The following is a 21,035-nucleotide window of genomic DNA, read 5'->3' on the forward strand; positions in this document are numbered from 1 at the left end:
CTTGAAAACAGTTTCATAAGGCTGTGTGAATTTTCTGTTGGTTATGAAAAATAATGAAAGCTAGAACTATGGGGGGAAATATCTGTTAGGTTGACTATTTAATACTAAAAACCTACCTGTAATCACACTATCCAAAGATAAGTGGCAAGTATCGAAAGATGTTATCTAAATACACATATATGTACACACATCTTTTATGAAAGTGAGATTCTACCATACCTCTACTAAGATTCTTTTGTCACTTTTGAATCATGAACACATAACGGCTGCACAGAAACAACTAAAAATAAATAAATTATTATCACCAGATAATAAAAGATAAAGTCAAAGTTAAAACTAAGGTATGTAATTCCAAAGCTCATGTCCTTTCTGGTACATTCAAGTATAAAATGGACTTGCCCATGATATCACAGTGGTAACATTAGCACAGAATAAAATAATGCATGAGAAAATACCCTGAAAACTATAAAGTACAATTAAAGAAATGTAAGTGACTACTACAGTGCCCTCACCTGGAACATAGGCAAAACATATTTTAACGCTTTGGCACTGAACGGTCACATTATATATATATAGTATCAATTAAGGTTTATACTTCTATATAGAAGACTTGATGAGAAATAATCTCAAAACCCTTTATAATCAAAATTTAACTTAAAAACATTCTAGGAAGGCCTTCAAGTAACTGTGAAACCTAAAATAATCTGCACCACTTTAACTGGCATACAATCGACCATACAATTAGATTAACATTATAAAATGGTATTTTTGAACATACCATCAAAAAGAATCCTTTGAATAATCACCATTTTTCGAAGTACATATTTGTTAGATTTTTTTTAAAAAAGTAAACATTTAAAAAGCTTTTTTCTCGAAAAGGTATCTGGACAGGGGCGCCTGGGTGGCTCAGTCGGTTGAGCATCCGAATTCGGCTCAGGTCATGATCTCGCAGTCTGTGAGTTTGAGCCCCGCATCGGGCTCTGTGCTGACAGCTCAGAGCCTGGAGCCTGTTTCCGATTCTGTGTCTCCCTCTCTCTGCCCCTTCCCTGCTCATGCTCTGTCTCTCAAAAATGAATAAATGTTAAAAAAAATTTTTTTTTTTTTTTTAAAAAGAAAAGGCATCTGGACAGAAGTCCAGGTTATTTTTCTAATTAAACTCATGTCCAATGTAGCCTATCCCTAACACTGCTACCAAGTTTTTTAAAAAAACACAAGGTATGACTTAAGTTTATAAGCCATTTTATCTTATGCTACAAAACCTGAGCCTAATCTTTTTCTAATTTTCAGATGGGTATGTGTGGAGTGGAAAAATAAATCTGCTGGGGTATAGGCTTCTGAAAAAGTGGAGGAAGAGGAAACAAACACTATTAGTTGTTAAAACTAACACTCCTACTGAAGGTAAATTTCTCTTTCTTCTACTCTGTGCTTCCCTGCCCTACACTTAAATTCATGGCAACTTCTTCTAATACACAGACACTAGCTATCCAATGTTTTTAAATTGATAACAAGGAGAAAAACTCCTTTAACACTCTTTAGGTCACCAAAAGCTACAATTGACACAGGGCAAACAGTTTCAAATCACTTTCAAAACAATTTGACTAAAAATAATTCAAATAGATCTTTTAACCATGTTGAAGTTCACATATCATATAATATCTTTACTTACCTTAAATTTTCATTAAACCTTACTGTAGCTGCACAGTGGAATATAATATTGATAGAATCTATGATGATCTCTTTATCTTCTTCACTAAGAGCCAGTTTAGGTTGGGTGAGTTCACTGTTGATCGCTATAACTTTCTCTCTAAAACCTGGATTTTCATCTCTCAATCTGTCAAAGAGCTATCCAAGGGGAAAAAGTATTTTAGGGCAGTATTTTTCAACTTTCTAAAACCCATTAGCACCCCACCAAGGATCGCTATTCTTAAAACGCCAGCTAAGTTCATCCTAAAATTTCTATTTTTAATTGCCATCATTCTGTATATAAAACACCCTATGAAGCCCACATTATTATCCCCATTTTACAGATGAGGAATCTGAGATATACAGAGGTTAAGTAACTTGCCAAGGACACAGAGCTGGTAGTTTGCAGAATTAAATCTGAACTGTTCACGCCCTTGCTGACTAGATTATATTGCCCCTCAGACTTAAACAGTACAGACATTAGGACAATGTTTAAAATGATCATTCAAATTTCTAAAATCCAGATCTTAATATATCACTTCATTTTATTTTTGGTTTTACTCCATTTCAGTTGATTACAGTACAATACCATTATTCGTAGTCTACATAAAATCTGAGACCAAATTTTAAGGGAAAAAAGAAAGTACGTTGAAGGAAAAAAAATACTGGTAAGCAAATATGCAGATTAGACTCTGGAAAAACTTGAGAAATAGCATATATACAGGATTCTAACCCAAAAATTCAATATTATTTAAGTATTCCAAAAGGAATAAATTAACTAAAGATTCAGTTAGATCCCAAAATGATTACAATGTAAGGGCACATTCAGTTGTGAGTCAAATTTAATTTTTCATCCCAGATTTTACAGAAGAACACTGATGCTATCTCCAGATCCCTCCTCTATTACACTTTGACTCTCCATTTCATTTCAAGTCCATACTTGCAGTTTAAGCAGAGATTCTCGATCTGGAAAGAAAGTCTATAGACAGCACATATAATTTTCACTTTCACTTCCCTTCCACTACTGTTAGCTAGTGACTTCAATATTAATGTGTTCTTATATTAATTATTACATATCTACCAAGTACTTCATATGAGCCAGGCACCTTCTAGACACTGAGAAAACAAAGCAACAATCTTTGCCTCAGGCTCTTTAGAGTCTGATTGGAAAAATCAGACAAACGAACAATTAATAGACAGTGTTAAAGGTAATAAAATAGGGTAATATTACAGTGCTATGGGACTGCATGGGAGAAACAACTAACCGAGCTGGGGAAGGACCAGAGATTATAAAGTTGAAGAACAGTGTTCCAGGCACAGAAAGCAGCATGTATAACCACCTGAAAGTGAGACAGCATTTATGTTTGGGGAGTTAAAAAGAAGTCAGTATGACTTGGCCAATGACTCAACATGAGGGATAAGGAAATGTGAACTCCACAAGGACAGGGACCACATCTACTTTGCTCAGCACATAGGTTGTAAATAGCCGAGCACCTGGCAAGATGCAGACATGATGAACACGCTTGTTAAGTGAATAAATTCATTAGGTGGAAAACACTGGAAAAGCAAGAAGTACAGTTACAGAGATACAAGTTCAGTTTTCTGAAGGATGGGTGTGAAGTGCCCATGTGGCATCCAGAAGACAGGTCTACTAGAAACAACTGGCTCCGTAGGTCTGGAGTTTAGGGAAGAGAAGAGCCAGGCCACCCAAATAGACTTTACTACCCCCACACAGGTAGCCCTGGGAATAGACGACCACCCAGGTAGCAGTAGTGATGAGCACCCAAGGTCCAGACTAGATGAAGCTTTTTCCAAATCTAATTTAAAATACAACCATTTGTCTCACATAAAACAGAAGGTGCTGAGTAATCACCTAACTGGATCTAGACGAGATCAAGGCCTAGGACAGAACTCTGTAGAATATCAATATTTAAGGGGCAAGCAGAAAAAAAGCAACCTGAAGAATGATCAGAAAAGTACTTTTAACACCTTGAATTTACATTTTTCATTCTCTCAGATTGCCAAGGACCTTTTAACTCCCCATCGTATCAGATATCTCCACCACCAAGACAGGCTCATGCTGTTTCACAAGTTACATCTCAAACCTGATACTCTTCCCTTTCTAGCTATTTATTCAATACTATGTCTTCCGGTGCTTTTAATTCACTGGTACCCCAATTAGTTCCTCCTTTACTATGTTCACTAATGCCCTCTTTGATATACTTTATTCCCTTTCTAGAATTTATTTTGTGGTTAATTATTTTAGTTAATCATCACCATCTTAATGGAGTTTCCTTTCCCAGAGACATTCAACAGTGGTTCTCACCTTGGGGAAATTGTACCCCCCAGGGAACATCTGGTGACATCTGGAGACATTTTTGATTGTCACGACTGGGAGTGTGGGGGGAAAGGGCTTCTGGCATCTAGCAGGTGGAGTCAAGAATGCTGCTGATCACCCTACAATGCACAGGACAACTCCTGATAACGAAAAATTATCCTGTCCAAAATGTCAATAGTTTGAGAAACTGTACTATAAGACAATGTCCCACTACAGCATATGCTCCTAGCCTATGCTCTTTACTCCTGTTTCAAAATCATAGCAGGCTTTACCTTTAAGTTTCTTACTAACTTCAAGTATGCATTCATTGATACTTGACATAAAAAGAACTCATCTTATTGATTTACTAGCAATGCTATATACATAATGGGGAATGAGTGGCCTAGGATTAAGTGGCAGGAGGACCAGGAAGGAATTAAAGGCATAGATAAAATGACACAATTTTATGGATTACTTTAGTCAAAATTTAGACAAATATATAAGGACAAAGTACCTTTTTATTGAAAATAATGGTCATATGTTTTGGTTAAGTCACATAAGTTCAATAAATTTCAGGCTTTAATAAGCGTAAGGTATGCTTTCTCTTTACAAATTAGACTTCTTGGGGAGAAAAGTCTTTAGATCCACTGCCCTGGAGGTCCCAGAGGAGATGCCCAAATCTTTGACATTTTACCCGGGCCCCAATTCCAACCAAGACATTAACTTCAATATAACTGTTCCTATTTGGTCTCTCTTGACACTTCTATACCCTCTCTTCTCTCTTAAAAACTCTCTAACTTGTAGGCAGTCTTCATCATGGCAAGGATTCTATCTTATTTATCCCTCCATTCAACCCCCTACATCAATCAAGTCAAGTTCCCAGCACTGAATATGCATAGTAAATGTTTTCTGAAATATAAAAAATGAGTAACAATGAATCACCTCCCACTAGGGGAGGGAGTAATCAGGAAGGGAATTAAAGCATACTAATTACAAGTGATTAAAAGGTACTAGATAATACCTAATAACTAAAAACTTACATAGCTACTATACTAAACTTACTATCAATGAATGTCAGATAATCTAATTCATTCATTCTGAGAGAATTCAAAGCTTAGGATTATGAAATTAATTTTACTCCAGCTCATTTCCATTTTTTTCTTAGCAATATTTTTCTAAAGGTTCAAAATACATGACATATTCTCATATCCTATATTACCCCTCTGTCATCATGTTATTTGTCCAATAATAATATGTGACTTTTCTACTTCCTAATACTGTTATGGGAAGCAATCAGTGCTTACAAATTTTTAAGTGTTATCACAGCACAGTGTTTCACAGCACATTAGGTAGTTAGAAACTACGTCTTCATTATTATTATTCTGAATACTATTTAAAATATCTAGTAATTACAAACAATATGTTCCAAATATTCTGAAAACACATTAAGTATGTACCATATAGCTATTTTAGAACTTGTTATACAATTTTGCCCATCACAGAGGAAACCTTCCTTTCTCCTACTGATCACAAGTCATATCCCATTTATTACCATCCTGCACGACTTTTTTTTTGGTACTAATTTTTTCAGGACACTGAAGAAATAAACAACTGATGATGATTACAGTAATTATACATACACACATTCTTTTCTTTCCTCCAAGTGATCATTTTCTACACTTACCTTGCCACTAATAACTTCTTCTACTCGCTCTTGGGGTGTCTGTCCCGCTTTCTGCCTCACCAAAACATACACTGAATTCACCTTGGGACAAGACCTCAGCAACTTTTCCAGAAGTACCTTCCCTAGGAAACCGGTAGCTCCAGTGAGGAGGACATTCTTGCCTTCATAGTACTCTGGGATTGAAACCATTCTGATCCTAAGGAAAACACAGCAAATAAAGATCAGTTCAAAGATTTGTTACTTCTTATGCACTAAAAATCTCTTGCTATTCAAATAAACAGGCAAAAGTCAAAGTTGAATATTAGCAAAAGGGAACTTTAACCTCTGGTTAACTGTAGTAAAGTGGAAAGAATAACAAACTGCAAAAGTGATTTCTGGCCCTTGTGTTTTCCACCTGGATCACCTCAGACAAGTCACTCACCTTCTCTGGGCCTGGGTTTCTTTAGTCCAGTTTGTACTAAATGACTTCTAAAAATTCCTTCCAGCAATAAGAACTCAAATCTTCAATTAAACCTCAGTTAAATCCTACACACGAATGAATTCTATTTCGCTGTCTCCAAAAGGATTTATAACACCAAATAGAGGTCAGCAGCAAGACTCAATTGTCTAGCTTGTATAACATGGCGGGGTATCACATTCGCCTATCATCACCAGTTGAAACAAGAAGAGGTAACATCAAGTCCTTTCTCTTCCATGTCTGTAGTGACAATATATCCAAAAGGTGCTTAAATCTCCCTTTTAAAAAAGTCATAGTAAGAAATACATGAGCTGAATTATCCCCTTTGTCCAAATTCCACTAAAACAGCAGAAAAGATAGTATACTAAGAGACTGAACAAACAAAAGAACCATGATGAATGGAAAAAAACAAGATGCAGAAGGATTCATGCAGTATGTCACTATTCAAAGCTCAAACCCTTTCAAAACAATGCTCTTTGCTGTTCAGAAATGCACACACAAGATGATATTAACAGATGCATGAGAGGGAGTGCAATACAATCAGAGAATAGGAACTTCAATTTATGTTTTCTTTAAGTTAGGGAGTAGATACACGTGTTTTATGTTCTAACTTTCATAATTAAAAAATAATAAATTCATAACATCTAAAGATAAGAAATAGACCCATTAAAGAGCAGAAGGGAGGTGCCTACGTGGGTCAGCCAGTTGGGCATCCGACTTTGGCCCAGGTCATGATTTCATGGTTCTCGAGCCCCGTGTGGGGCTCTGTGCTGACAGCTCAGAGCCTGGAGCCTGCTTCGAATTCTGTGTCTCATTCTCTCTCTGCCCCTCCCCAACTTGTGCTCTGTCTCTGTCTCTCAAAAATAAATGTAAAAAAAAATTTTTTTAATAAAAAAAAATAATAAAATAAAATAAAAACTAGCAGAATGGAGAGAAGGAAAGAGTTTCTAGAAGAAAAAGATAAGACTAAGAAAAGCCATTAGCAGAAGAAATAGCAACCCAAGCAAAGCAAGCATAGGAAAGGACTTATAAAGAGGCAAGAAATGTCCCAATTCCCTGAACAGAGAACACCAAGCCCAGAATCAAGAAACTGAATTAAAAGGGTGCCTGGGGGGCTCAGTCAGTTGAGCGTCAACTTCGGCTCAGGTCATGTTCTCACACTCGTGGGTTTGATCCCCATGTGGGGCTCTGCACTGATAGCTCAAGAGCCTGGAGTCTGCTTTGTATTCTGTCTCCCTCTCTCTCTTCCCCTCCCCCACTCGCACTCTGTCTCTCTCTCTCTCTCTCAAAATAAATAAACATAATAATAAAAAAAGTTTTAAATAATAAAAAAATAAATAAACTGAATTAAAGCATAGGGAAACCAGGGGCACCTGGGTGGCTCAGTCGGTTGAGTGTCCAACTCTTGGTTTTGGCTCAGCTCATGGTCCCAGGGTCCTGGGATTGAGCACCGTGTTGGGGTTATGTGCTGAGTGTAGAGCCTGCTTAAGATTCTCTCTCTCTCCCTCTCCCTCTCCCCCGCTTGTGTACACTCTGTTTCTAAAATAAAAAAATAAAATAAAATAAAAGTCATAGGGAAATCAAGGGAATTAAAGGATTGCTCACAGAACAGCAGAGCCACTCAAGACAGCCTTACTTCCGGTATAAACTTGAGTTCCCAAGGCTTAGTATCCAGATCTGCTGAGAAGAACATCCAGCATGGGTGCTAGGGACAAAAGAAAAGCAGGGCTGAGCCTGACATTGCTCCAGACATCCACAAATGGTGGGGGAGGTGGAGAATCAAGAGAGAGGAAACTGAAGCAACGAAAGAAAAAAGTCTCAAAGCACTTGAGCCCTAGAATAAATTTTAGGTCCTAAGCCTATCTATCTGGCTGCTGTTGGCCCTTAAAACAAATTCACAAAGGGGCGCCTAGATGACTCAGTCAGGTAAGCATCCGACTACAGCTCAGGTCATGATCTCACAGTCCGTGGGTTCAAGCCCCACATCAGGCTCTGTGCTGACAGCTCAGAACCTGGAGCCTGTCTGTGTCTCCCTCTCTCTATGCCCCTCCCCTGCTGGTGCTCCGTCTCTTTCTCTCTCAAAAATAAATAAACATTTAAAAAAATAAAAAATAAAATAAAATTACTATAAAACTTCAGGCGACTGGGTAGCTCAGTCGGTTAGGTATCCAACTTTGGCTCAGGTCAAGATCTCGCGGTCTGTGAGTTCGAGCCCCACGTCGGGCTCTGTGCTGACAGCTCAGAGCCTGGAGCCTGCTTTGGATTCTGTGTCTCCCTTTCTCTCTGCCCCTCCCCCACTCATGCTCTGTCTCTGTCTCTCAAAAATGAGTAACGTTAAAAAATTTAAAAAACAAATAAACTCACACAGGATTCTGCATCAGTAATCTCATTTAGAGAAAAGCTCTTTTGGAAAAACAGACCACAAAAAACTGAGAGGAAGCCAGCCAGTATCAGCCCCCAAAACCAACCACCCTGATCCTTCATAAACATGACTAGATAACCAAAGATCACCAGATATTTAAGAAATACCTAACAAAATTAAGAAGAACCAAAATGAAAAGCAACAGAATCAACCACTAAGGAAACAAGGGCAATAGAATTTCAAACAGAATTTAAATTCTAAAGAAATTCTCCAAGCCATTCACAAAAATACTGCATCCATAAAATAGCAAAGTACATGAAAAAGGAACAGAAGAATAAGAAAGCACTTGAAAATCCAAAATCCAGATGTATAGAGAAAATCCAATAAACACATAAATAAACTATTAGAATTAAATGAAGTTAAGAAGGTCGCTAAATACGAAGTTTATATGGAAAAAAGCAAATGTATTTCTATACATCAGCAACACGGAAAATGAAGTAACAAAAAACTGGAACCACTTAAGATACCATCCCAAACACCAAAACACTATGGAAAACAGCAAGTATTAAGGAAGACACAGAGAAACTAAAACCTGTGCACATCGCTTGTGGGAACGTGAAATGGTTCAGCTGCTATGGAAAAGGTAGTGGCACCTTAAAAAGTTAAACAGAATTATACAACCTTGCAGTTCCATTCTGAGGCATACGCCCCAAAAACTGCCAACAGGTACTTGAACAAGTACATGTACATGCGTGTTTACAGCACACTGTTCACAACAGCCAAATAGTACAAACAGCTCAAAATGTCCATTAACAGATGAATGGATAAACAAATTATGGTATATACACCTACAGCAGAATACTATTCAGCCATAAAAAGGAACGAAGACCTGACACACACTACAATCGAGGAATGAGCCTCAAAAACATACTAGGTGAGGGGCGCCTGGGTGGCTCAGTTGGTTAAGCATTCAACTTTGACTCAGGTCATGATCTCACAGTTTGTGAGTTTGAGCCCCGCATCAGGCTCTGGTGCTGACGGCTCAGAGCCTGGATCCTGCTTCGGATTCTGTGCCTCATTTTCTCTCTGCCCCTCCCCCAAGTATGCTCGCTCTCTCTCTCTCTCTCAAAAATAAATAAAAATGTAAAAACAAAAAAAATTTTTTAATTTTTTTTTAAACGTTTTATTTATTTTTGAGACAGAGAGAGACAGAGCATGAACGGGGGAGGGGCAGCGAGAGAGGGAGACAGAATCAGAAGCAGGCTCCAGGCTCTGAGCCATCAGCCCAGAGCCTGACGCGGGGCTCGAACTCACGGACCGCGAGATCGTGACCTGAGCCAAAGTCGGACGCTTAACCGACTGAGCCACCCAGGCGCCCCCCAAAATTTTTTTTTAAACATACTAAGTGAAATAAGTCAGATACAAAACATCAATACTACAGGATTTCATTTATATGAAATATCCAGAATAAATAAATCCATAGAGACAGAATGCATACAGGTGGTTGGCAGGGGCTGAGGGGTGGGAGAGTGGGCAGTGGAGACAAAATGCTTAAGGAGCTTTACTCTGCAGTGATGGAAATGTTTTGGAACTAGATGGAGGTGGTGACTGCACAACACTGAACTGTACTACATTGTTCACTTTAAATTTTTTTTTTTAATGTTTATTTATTTTTGAGACAGAGAGAGACAGAGCATGAACAGGGGAGGGTCAGAAAGAGAGGGAGACACAGAATCTGAAACAGGCTCCAGGCTCTGAACTGTCAGCACAGAGCCCGATGCAGGGCTCGAACTGCGAGATCATGACCTGAGCCAAAGTCGGACGCTTGACCTACTGAGCCACCCAGGCGCCCCTAAATTGTTCACTTTAAAATGGTTCATTATATTGTGTAAATTTTACCTCGGTGAATTATATGTTTTTAAACTACCAGAAGGTAGAAGTAAATCTGAAAGATATTTGAGACCTCTATTCTGAAAACTACCAAACACTGAGAGAAATTGAACAATACCTAAATAAATGAAGAGATTTACTACATGCCTGGATTAGAAGACAACTTCTAAATAAATGAAATGTCAACTCACCATCCTTATGGTGCATATAATCCCAATCAAAACCTAAGCTGTTTTTGTGGATGGAAACTAAGACCCTAAAATGTTATGGAAATACAATGGGCCAATAATAGCCAAGACAAGTACTAAGAACAACAAAGCTGGGGAACTTCATTACCGTATATCAAGATGTATTATAAGCTGCAGGAATGTGGTACTAGGACAAAGAATAATGCAGGCAATTTGCTATCCATATAGAAAATGAATTTTGGGGGTCCCTTACTGGCTCAGTCGGAAGAGCGTGTGACGCTTGATCTCAGGGTCATGAGTTCGAGCCCCATGTTGGGTGTAGAGATCACTAAAAAAAACCAAATAGAAACTTAAAAGAAAAAAAAAAGAAAATGAATCTTGACTTCTACCTCACACTACACACAAAAAATGAACTCTAGATTGACTATACACTTAAATGTGAAAGGTAAGATAATTACAGGCCTAGAAAATGACAAAGAACATCTCCATGATCTTGGGGTAGGCAAACATTTCTTAAGTAGGACACAAGAAGTGCTAACCACAAAAGAAAAATATCGATAAACTGGAGGACACTAAAATTAAGTTCATCCCATAACACTGTAATAAGCAGCAAAGACAAATTAGAGGAAAAGATATTTGTGGTATGTATAATAACAACTGATTACCACCCAGAATATATAAACAACTACAACTCAACAAGGAGAAGAGAGAAACTGATAGAAAAATGGGAAAGGCTTGAGGCAAACATAAAGGAGAATCCAAATGGCATTACCAAAGAAGATCCAAATGGTCAATCGGCACATGAAAAGGAACTCACCATCTGTAGTTATCGAGTTAAAATCACAATGTGATCCCACTACACTGTTCCCAATATGGCTAAAATGAAAAAGACAAGACAATACACAGTATCGGTAAGGATGCAGAGAAACTGGACCGCTCACCTACTGCTAGAGGAAGTACAGACAGGTTTAACACTTAGCAAAAGTGGCATTCCTACTAAGGCTGAACATTCATATATCATACTTCACAATTCCACTTCTAATTATATACCCAAGAGAAATGAGTATATACATTCACCAAAAGACTCATCAACAAATGTGTTCATGGGAGCACTATTCCTGTTAGCCCCAAATTAAAACAACCCCAATGTTTGTCAATAGTATGTTGTATAAATTATAGCATATTCACACAATGGAATATTAAAAAACAATGAAATGAAGGAACAATCACTACATACAACATGGATGAGGCCCACAAGAACGCTGAGCCAAAGAGGCCAGACACAAACAGTGTATACTATATAATGCCACTTACATAAAGTTCAAAAACAGACAAAAACTCATCAGTTAAAAGAATGGTTATCTTGCAAAGAAGAGGCAGTGACCAGAAGAGGGTGGGAGGGGGCTTCTGGGAGACTAGTAATGTTCTATTTCTTGATGCAGGTTGGCTCAGTTTTTAAAAATTCATTAAGCTGTACACTCAGGATTTATGGACTTTCTGAATGTATGCTACATGCCAATAAAAAGTTTACTTTAAAAAATAAAAACCTCGTGTGACCATAGGTCTTAGTTTGCCTGGAACAAAGCTGGTTTGTACATGCTATCCCACCTGAATTCTGAGTATAGCCCTCTGAAGTGTTTTAGTTTGCACGGTAAATTATATGGTTACTCTAGTTATAACCTGCTTCAGGTCTAAGCAAGACTATTTCAAGATTTCAGTGACCGAAAGCCTAATTAAAACTATAGCCCACTGAAGGGAGATATGAAAAAAACTTCATCAATATACCTAATAAATCCAGTAGGTATTGATAACAACTATATGCTGATTACAAATGTTAACCACAGTGTGCTGAGAATATGACCTAGAACAAGTCATCTAATTCCCTCTCTGAGCTTCATTTTCTTCATATGTAAAAATGTATTCAATAAACATTTCTTAAGTACCTATTAGATACCAGGCACAAGAAAGTTTTCCACAGGTGTACATATGCATTTAAAACAGAAAAAATATCGGGCAGTTTTTCCTTTAATAATTGAGGGTTTATAGCCTGAATATGCGATTGGCTCAACCCTAAACTAACACAACTACATATTTTTTCCCTCATCTACAATGACGTCTTTCCTCTAAAGCCTCAAAAGCAAATCTGTAAATAGAAAATTTTTACCAAACTTAATTCTTTCTCCTCAAGCGCAGCAGTACAAAGGCTGCTTGCTAAGACAGTTTCAGGATGAAACTGCTTCTTACCAGTTTCAGGTACTGTTTACATGTGAGTTACACGGTTTTCTTCACAGAACGGAATTCCCATAAATCTCCCACTTTATCACAATGTCACCAAAAACTTTACAAGCACTAGGCATTTTCAAACTCTAAGTATCCTTGATTCCCCCCATCCACCAATACATTTATTTCACCCTACTGCTAACTTATTGACAAAGCCAGCACAAATGAGAATTCTTTTAAGGCAAGTCCAGACTTGTAACATCTTCCACATAGCCCTGCCAATGTAGCCAGAAGCTACTAGAAAATGCCAGGAAAGAAAATGCCAATCCTACAGCATGCTGTTTCAATTTCGACTGTGTGAGTTCTACATAGCAAGACATCAAAAGCTATCATCTGCTGAAAAACAGCTGCAGCACTGCAATGCTGAGGAAAAACCGCAACATTATCATTCCTGCGTGCTGGGGCGGAGGGGCTATAAAATGTGACTCATATTTATTTTTACTGTTCTTGAGCTGCCTTCAAGAAAACATCACTTAACAGTGGCAGCTGAGTATTTTCTTTAAAAAATACCTTATCCTCACAGAACTACAACAAATAGTACTAAAATCTGTATGGAATCACTTAAGACCCCAAATAGCCAAAGCAATCTTGAGAAAGAAGAAAAAAGTTGGAGCTAGCACAATCAACAGATTTTAGGACACACCACAAAGCTGCAGTAATCCAAACAGGATGGTACTGCCACAAAAACAGACACACAGGTCAGTGGAACAGGATAGAGAGCCCAGGAATAAACCCATGCTCATATGGCCAATTAATCTATGACAAAGGAAGCAAGAACACACAATGGCGAAAGACAGTCTCTTGAACAAATGGTGTTGAAAAAACTGGACAAAAGAATGAAACTGGGCCACTTTCTTATATCATACACAAAACTGAACTCAAAACGGATTAAAGATCTAAATATGAGACCTGAAACCATAAAACTCCTAGAAGAAGAAAACATGAGCAGTAATCTCGTTGACTTCAACCTTAGCCATATTTTTCTACATGTCTCCTCAGGCAAGGGAAACAAAAGCAAAAATAAACTACTGGGATTACACCAAAATAAAAAGCTTTTGCACAGCAAAGGAAACCATCAACAAAATGAAAAGGCAACCTACTGAATGGGAGAAGGTACTTGCAAATGATATATCCAGTAAGGGGCTAATATCCAAAATACATAAAGAACTTCTACAACGAAACAAACAAACAAACAAAGAAAACAATCCGTTCCAAAATGGGCAGAGCACCTGAATAGATATTTCTCCAAAGATACAGAAATGGCCAACAGGCATGTGAGAAGATGCTCAACATCACTAATTGTCAGAGAAATGCAAATCAAAGCCACAGTGAAATACCACCCCATACCTGTCAGAATGGTTAGCAGCAAAAAGACAAAAAACAACAATGTTGGTGAGGATATGGAAGAAAAGGAACCCTCCTGCACAGCTGATGGGAATGTAAATTGGTGCAACCACTATGGAAAACAGTACGGAGGCTCCTCAAAAAATTAAAACAAAATTATCCTATGATTCAGTAATTCCACTACTGGATATTTACCCAAAGAAAACAAAAACGCTAATTCAAAAAGATAATGCACTCCTATGTTCTTTGCAGCATTTATTTACAATAACCAAGATATGGAAACAACCTAAGTCTCCATAGATGAATGGGTAAAGAAGATGTGATATACGTATACAATGGAACATTACTCAGCATATCTTGGCTAGAGAGTATTATGCTAAGTGAAATAAGTCAGACAGAAAAAGACAAATACCATATGATTTCACTCATATGTAGAATCTAAAAAACAAAACAAACAAACAAAAAGTAGAAACAGGCCCATACACACAGAAAACAAACTAGTGGTTGCCAGAGAAGAGGGGTGGGGTGATAGGCAAAAACAGGTGAAGCAAGAGTGAGAGGTACAGGGTTCCAGTCATGAAATGAATAAGTCACAGGGATGAAAAGTACAGAATAAGGGATTTAATCAATGGTACTGTAATAGAGTTCTATGGTGACAGTTGGTAGCTACACTTGGGGTAAGCAGAAGATAATGTATAAAGTCACCGAATCACTATGCTGTACACCTGAAACTAATTTCACATTGTGTGTCAACTAAAATTAAAAAACAAACAAACCTTCTCTTACGGTTCAAAAGTTAAAGAGGCAGAAATCTTTCAAAAGACCAGTAAAAATGCTGGGTACCAAATGTTTCTAATCTTTCAAGGTATTCTTGCCAAAGTGGGTTTTCCTAGTGCTTTTATATTATGTATTTATATTTACATTAAGAAAACATATTACAAATGTACTTAAATGAGGATACATTCACTCACTTCCTATGTTCACTCACTTGAAGTCCAGATGGTACCACTTTGAAGCCATGAGATCCTAAGATAAAATTACTACTCTGAACCTGTTTCCTTATCTGTAAAAAGGGAACGTGAAATAGGTCTTATGGGCAAAAAGAGCCTGAAATGGCCACTAATGGAGAAACCACACAGAACTTTCAAGATAGCACTCACTCAGTCAATATAAACTGCACCCTTGCAACATAACGGTACTCTCATAATAAATGTCTTAATATTAGTGGAAAGCTAATCATGCTGTCTCATTAGTTTTAGAAACTTGGTTAAGATAAATAAGTAAAGAGCAGATCCTACACCTCCCATTTCAACTTTTTTTTTTTTTTTAAAGGAGTTCTTTCAATAGATAAAGCTTTTAAAGTGAGAGATTAGGGTATTAGAATATTCAGAAAGCCACAACAATCTAGCAAAGAAAAAAAAAAAAGCAGCTCTTCAGTACCAAGAAATAGGAATTCCTTTCCTTGAATTAGAGCTGAAAACTGTAATTAAAAGTCTTAATATTCTGTCAAGTAGTTGTTTCAGACACTTGCTAAGAAGAAAGACAAATGTGAACAATTATGTGGAGAGCAGGGCAAGGTAGGAAGAAGGAATGAGAGGCAATTCCAAGGGCTTGAAGCCAAAGTTTGATAGAAGACTCACCAGTGATGACAAAAATACATAATAAAAATAAAGGAAAAGGAAAATCTATTACGCACAAAAAGCTGTATCTCTCATGCTTTCAGATATAATTTTCCACAAGCCTCCTTAATAATTTTTTTGCCTTAGGTCACTCAGCACACCCATGGGCAGAGCCAAATTTGAAGCAGTATCTTCACACTAAATCCCACATTTTGCAGGGGGGAATAAAGTTTCTACTTGCCCTTAGTGGTGAGGTAAAGGCATCAGCTCACTGATAAGGACTGAGTGAACAGCACTGGAAAAGAGGTTCAGAAAAAGTATAAAGTTGGAAAAGATGGTCTTGAAGGTCTGTTTCATTTTGCACAATTCACTACAGGAGTAAACAGAACTGCATTTTTCCCTACAGGGCCTTCAGACATATGATAGACACAAATCTGCTCCACAGAAAATGTTAACATGAAAAAAGGCAAATTCTGGTAGAAGAATTCTTAAAATTCCAAATCATTTGACAATAAAAGCAGAAGAGACAATAAAAGCACCCATCCACCTGGGTGGATCAGTCCACTCTTGATTTCCACTCAGGTCATGATCCCAGAGTCATGGGAGCCTGCTTAGGATTCTGTCTCCCTCTCCCTCTGCCCCTCTCCACTGCTCGTACTCTCAGTAATTCATTCATAAATTCACACATACATTAAAAGGTTGATGGGCCAAACTAGCAACACAAATAGAAATGTAACTATTAACTGGTCAGGTAGACTCTTAATTAAAATTTAAAGGCAATTAGATTTACCAGGATTTCCTTGAGGGCAGCCAACAAAGAGAACATAAGAAGTTGGTCCATCAAACAGAACTTGACTCAAAGACCATCTAGATGGGCTTAATTATTTTCACTATCAGTCTGAATAAAAAGACATTATCCTCAGAAATACTCGTTTATCAGGCGCCTGGGTGGCTCAGTATGTTGAGCACCTGACTTTGGCTCAGGTCACGATCTTGCAGTTCATAAATTCGAGCCCCACATCGGGCTCACTGCTGTCAGTGCTGAGCCCACTTCGAATCCTCTGTCCCCCCTCTCTTTTGCCCCTCAAAAATAAATAAGTATCTTTAAAAAATAGAAATATGCCCTTATCAAAGGTTAGTGGATTTATTTCCAACTCCACTGCACCCAGCCCACTGCCAAGACCTTACCTAGATAAAATTGTTCATTGGAATGTTAGAAACAAAAAACCCAGGTCAGTAGAGGTGGTAAGACAGGGTAGAATACAAGATGCTCTGGGGTCTGTCTTAAGATAAGCAACAAATTCAAGCATGTTTCTGCAGGTATCTATACCAAAGTAATCCTATGGATCAGTGAACTTTGAAAACATGTATTGTACTTAACTGCCTGTGAATAATAGTAGTGTTGTGTGAGGGAGCATGGTGGATCAGAATATACACTTAACTATGTCACTTTGCCATATGGATTACTGTGAGCAATCGAGATTTAACAGATACAGAAACAAGTCTTCCCTGAACTTCCCCTATCTGATTAAAAGCAGAAACTTCTGAGAAATGAGGACTGCCATGAAGACTCTGAGGGAGTTTTATGGTCATGAAGAAGATGTAAAGTTAGCACTGAGATGAGTCAGCACCAACAAACGTTACTAAAATAACCCTTATCTTCTATTACTTTTCTCATATATTTACCTTCCTACAATTCACTGCTTTTAGAAGCCCAAACTCCTTTTCCTTTGTCTAGTCACTTCTTCATAATGTTTTTGCACTTTTAATTAACTTCATTTGCTTTTTTATTTTAATTCCAGAGCAGTTAACATACAGTGTCATATTAGTTTCAAGTGTAGAACACAGTGATTCAACAATTATATACATTGCTCAGTGCTCATCACAATACGTGTACTCTTTAATTCCCATTACCTATTTCACCCATTCTCCCACCCATCACTTCATAATTTATCACCCTTTGTTAATATGGTATATAAGCTCTCAAGTCTAACCACCTCTTTTTGGTTTTTCATATCTTTTCTGTGAAGCCCTAGCCCACATAAAAAAAAAAAGTGTTTATTTATATAATACATAAATACACACACACACACACACACACACACACACACACACACACACACCCTCTCCTCCTGTTAATCTGGCTCTTGTCAGTTTAATTAACAGGCACCAGCCATAGAACTCAAGAGGGGAGAAGGAAAGTTTTTCCTCCCCTACAATGAGTAGGAAACTAATCTCTAGTGAACCCATTTTCAGTACTGTATGAAATCAGGCTCTGCTATAAACTGCTTCCTGCTAAATAATGTAGGCCCTTTGTGGAAACGCCTTTCAGATGACCCTGATATGGTGGGAACCCCTAGGCTTTGAGTCTAACAGAGCTGGGTTGGAATCCAGTTTCACCCATTTATCTTGGGGATGAACTTACTTAACCTATTTGGTTCTTTGGTTTTCTCATTTCTAAGATACGGATAGCATACCCAACCCTCCGTTTACTTCACAGAATCTGCGTAAGAATTAAATGTAATACACAAATGATGAGAAACGTAATTACATTTTCTTATTCATCTTCCCCATATTCTTGGGCAGTGATTCTCAGTATGATCCCCTGGCAGTGAGTCCAAACTACAATATTTTAGTCTAGAAATGTGTTAGGGGTCTTTTCCGGAAAAAAAAATCACTTAATTATGAGTTTAATTTTTAGAGTAGAAAAAAATTTTATTACCAAAGTAAGACTAACAGCTATTTTATCTCTGGACAGGACACTGGTATATTCACATGCACATATACCCTTTTTTTTTCTTAATTGGGGAAGGAAATGAATGATTTTAGCAGAAGCAGGCTTAAATCAAACCTCTGAGGGCCTGACAACAACTGACAAGACATGCCTACTTACTGGCTAACAGGGTTAACAAGCCATCAAATGCTTCCTAAGGTAGGAAATCAGGCTATAGTCCCAAGGCAGCTTTATAAGGAGCAACCCAGGTAATCCCTCTACCCTGGAGGGTCTCAAACTTGCAGACGGTGGTACAGAACAACTAGAGCACTCCCAACACTAGAAGTACAGCAAGAGTGGATACAATTACTTTGGAAAACTGGTGACATTTACTAACGAACACCAAAAGATGTGAAGAACAAGAAGATTAAAGAAGTATTACTTGCAACATCCTAAAAGTGGGAAAAACTCAAATACTCATTAACAAAATAGATAAATACTGGCATACTCTAACAGAAAAATTCTATATAGCAATGAAACCGAAAGAGTTCTCAATACTAGTCAAAGAACCCAGATTGCAAAATAATACAGCTAGTGTGATTCCGTTCATACAAAATTCAAATAAAAACAAATTAATCTAGGGGTCAGAAGTCAAGCTATTGTGGTCACTGCTAGGGAGAAGGGAGGAGGCACAGTGGTCTTCTGGGGCTCTAATATTCTATTTCTTGCCTTGAGTATGATTACATAAGTGAATTCATTTTATGATTAGCTGCTGATTAAACTGTACTTGTGAATTTCTCTGTATTAGACTTCAAAAAAAGTTTATTTTCCAGATGCTTTTTTCCTACATCATTAAAAGGTGCTTTGTTTTTTCATGCCTTTTTCCCAGATCTCGCTATCAGTTTAAATAATTCCACAAGAGCCTCTGAGATGACACATCCACCTGCTCAAAAAGCTGCAGTTAATTCCCTGTACTCATAGAATGAGTCTAGACCAGAGGGTGGCAACTTCTGCCCCAGGCCAAATCTCCCCGATTCCCAGTTGTTGTTGTTGTTGTTGTTTTTAAGTTTATTTATTTATTTTTGAGAGAGGGAAAGAGTGCAAATGGGGAAGGGGCAGAGAGAGAGAGAGAATCCAAGCAGGCTCTCCACACCATCAGTACAAAGCCCGACCTGGGGCTCGAACTCACAAACCATAAATAAGAACATGACCGGAGCTGAAATCTAGTCAGACGCTTAGAACTCCTTAGCCAACCTAGCTCTTTCTTACCAGTTACCTCTCCCCAGAACCTGGCCCTAAACCTAGAGCCCCTATTTCAAAATTTTATTTCAATCCTAATAAATTCTGGACCCTCTGGACCCTGTGGAAATGAAACATTCTAGTGACAAAGTTGTATCCAAAGACCCCTGCTCCCATTTCTCAAGGCACAAAATTTCACACCTTAAATATTTTTACCAGTCCAATTTAGAACCAAGTTCATGAGCCACTGCCCCCCCCCCACCCCCCACCACCCCTTGCCCAGCCAAAAGGTTAATTTGTATACCCTCTTTGGGAGGCTACAGCCTTATTTTTAGGCCAGGTGAATCTCTCTATTAGTGCTTCCCTAACTTTAATGGGCACACAAATGACCTGGAGACCTTGTTAACACACAGATTCTGATTCAACAGGTCTAGGATGAGCCGGAGATTCCTCATTGCTAATAGTTCCTAAGTGATGCCAGGAACCACACTGAGTGATAAGACTGTACTAGACCCAGTGATCCTGAGTGCCAAGACTATTTAACAATCTGTAATAATCCGTTTTACTTAACAAGACAAAAAGGAACAAAGAAAATATCAAGACTATTCCCCCACTTTCACATGCACACACACCTTTACATCACATATCCATGGTCTTTAACATAAAATGTGATGTTCCATCTATAACCAATGCTCAATCTTACTCATTCTGAAAAATGCAAATGAATACTACAAGATTTATTTTTTCACTTATGAGACTCACAAAGACCAAAAAATTGGTAGAGTTTTTACACAAGTAAAACACTCTTTTCTTCTTCTTTTTTTTTTTTTTTTTAAGTATGCTCCACGTCCAACGTGGGGCTTGAACTCATGACCCCAAGATCAAGAGTCACATGCTCTACCGACTGAGCCAGCCAGGTGCCCCCACAAGTAACAGCCTCTCTTATGTGCTGGTAGGAATATAAACTAGTGCAAACCATGGGAGGGAATCTGACAAGATCTATCAAATTTTACATGTTCATTACCTTTTCAGTTCTATTTCTAAAAGTTCATCTTGCAGCTATTCTTACAAGTGTGTGCAATGATGTATTTAATGCAACATAGATAGCAAAAGACTGAAAACCTAAATGCCCACCAACAGGTGAATGAGCAAAGTGGCATATCCCTATAATGGCATATTCTGCATCTCAAAAAGTAATGAGGCGGTTCAACATATGTATACTGATAAGAAATAGCACTCAAGATAAATTTTAGAAGCCA

At 37.9% G+C, this 21,035-nt stretch overlaps 1 protein-coding gene across 3 annotated transcripts in view; it reads right to left on the reverse strand.

Annotated features, from left to right (window-relative positions):
- FAR1 (fatty acyl-CoA reductase 1) overlaps positions 1-21,035 on the reverse strand; it is an 81,547-nt gene that overhangs the window by 32,743 nt on the left and 27,769 nt on the right. For all 3 annotated transcript variants that reach the window (XM_040456802.1, XM_040456800.1, XM_040456801.1), the window contains 2 exons: positions 5,685-5,880; positions 1,667-1,842 (listed from right to left, as the gene is read on the reverse strand). In XM_040456802.1, coding sequence (XP_040312736.1) covers positions 1,667-1,842; positions 5,685-5,873 — 365 coding nt within the window. In that variant the 5' untranslated portion in view covers positions 5,874-5,880. The remainder of the gene's footprint in view (positions 1-1,666; positions 1,843-5,684; positions 5,881-21,035) is intronic.

This window comes from Herpailurus yagouaroundi, unplaced genomic scaffold (assembly GCF_014898765.1).
Source record: "Herpailurus yagouaroundi ecotype Mexico unplaced genomic scaffold, PumYag 218, whole genome shotgun sequence".
In the NCBI taxonomy this organism is placed as follows: Eukaryota; Metazoa; Chordata; class Mammalia; order Carnivora; family Felidae; genus Herpailurus; species Herpailurus yagouaroundi.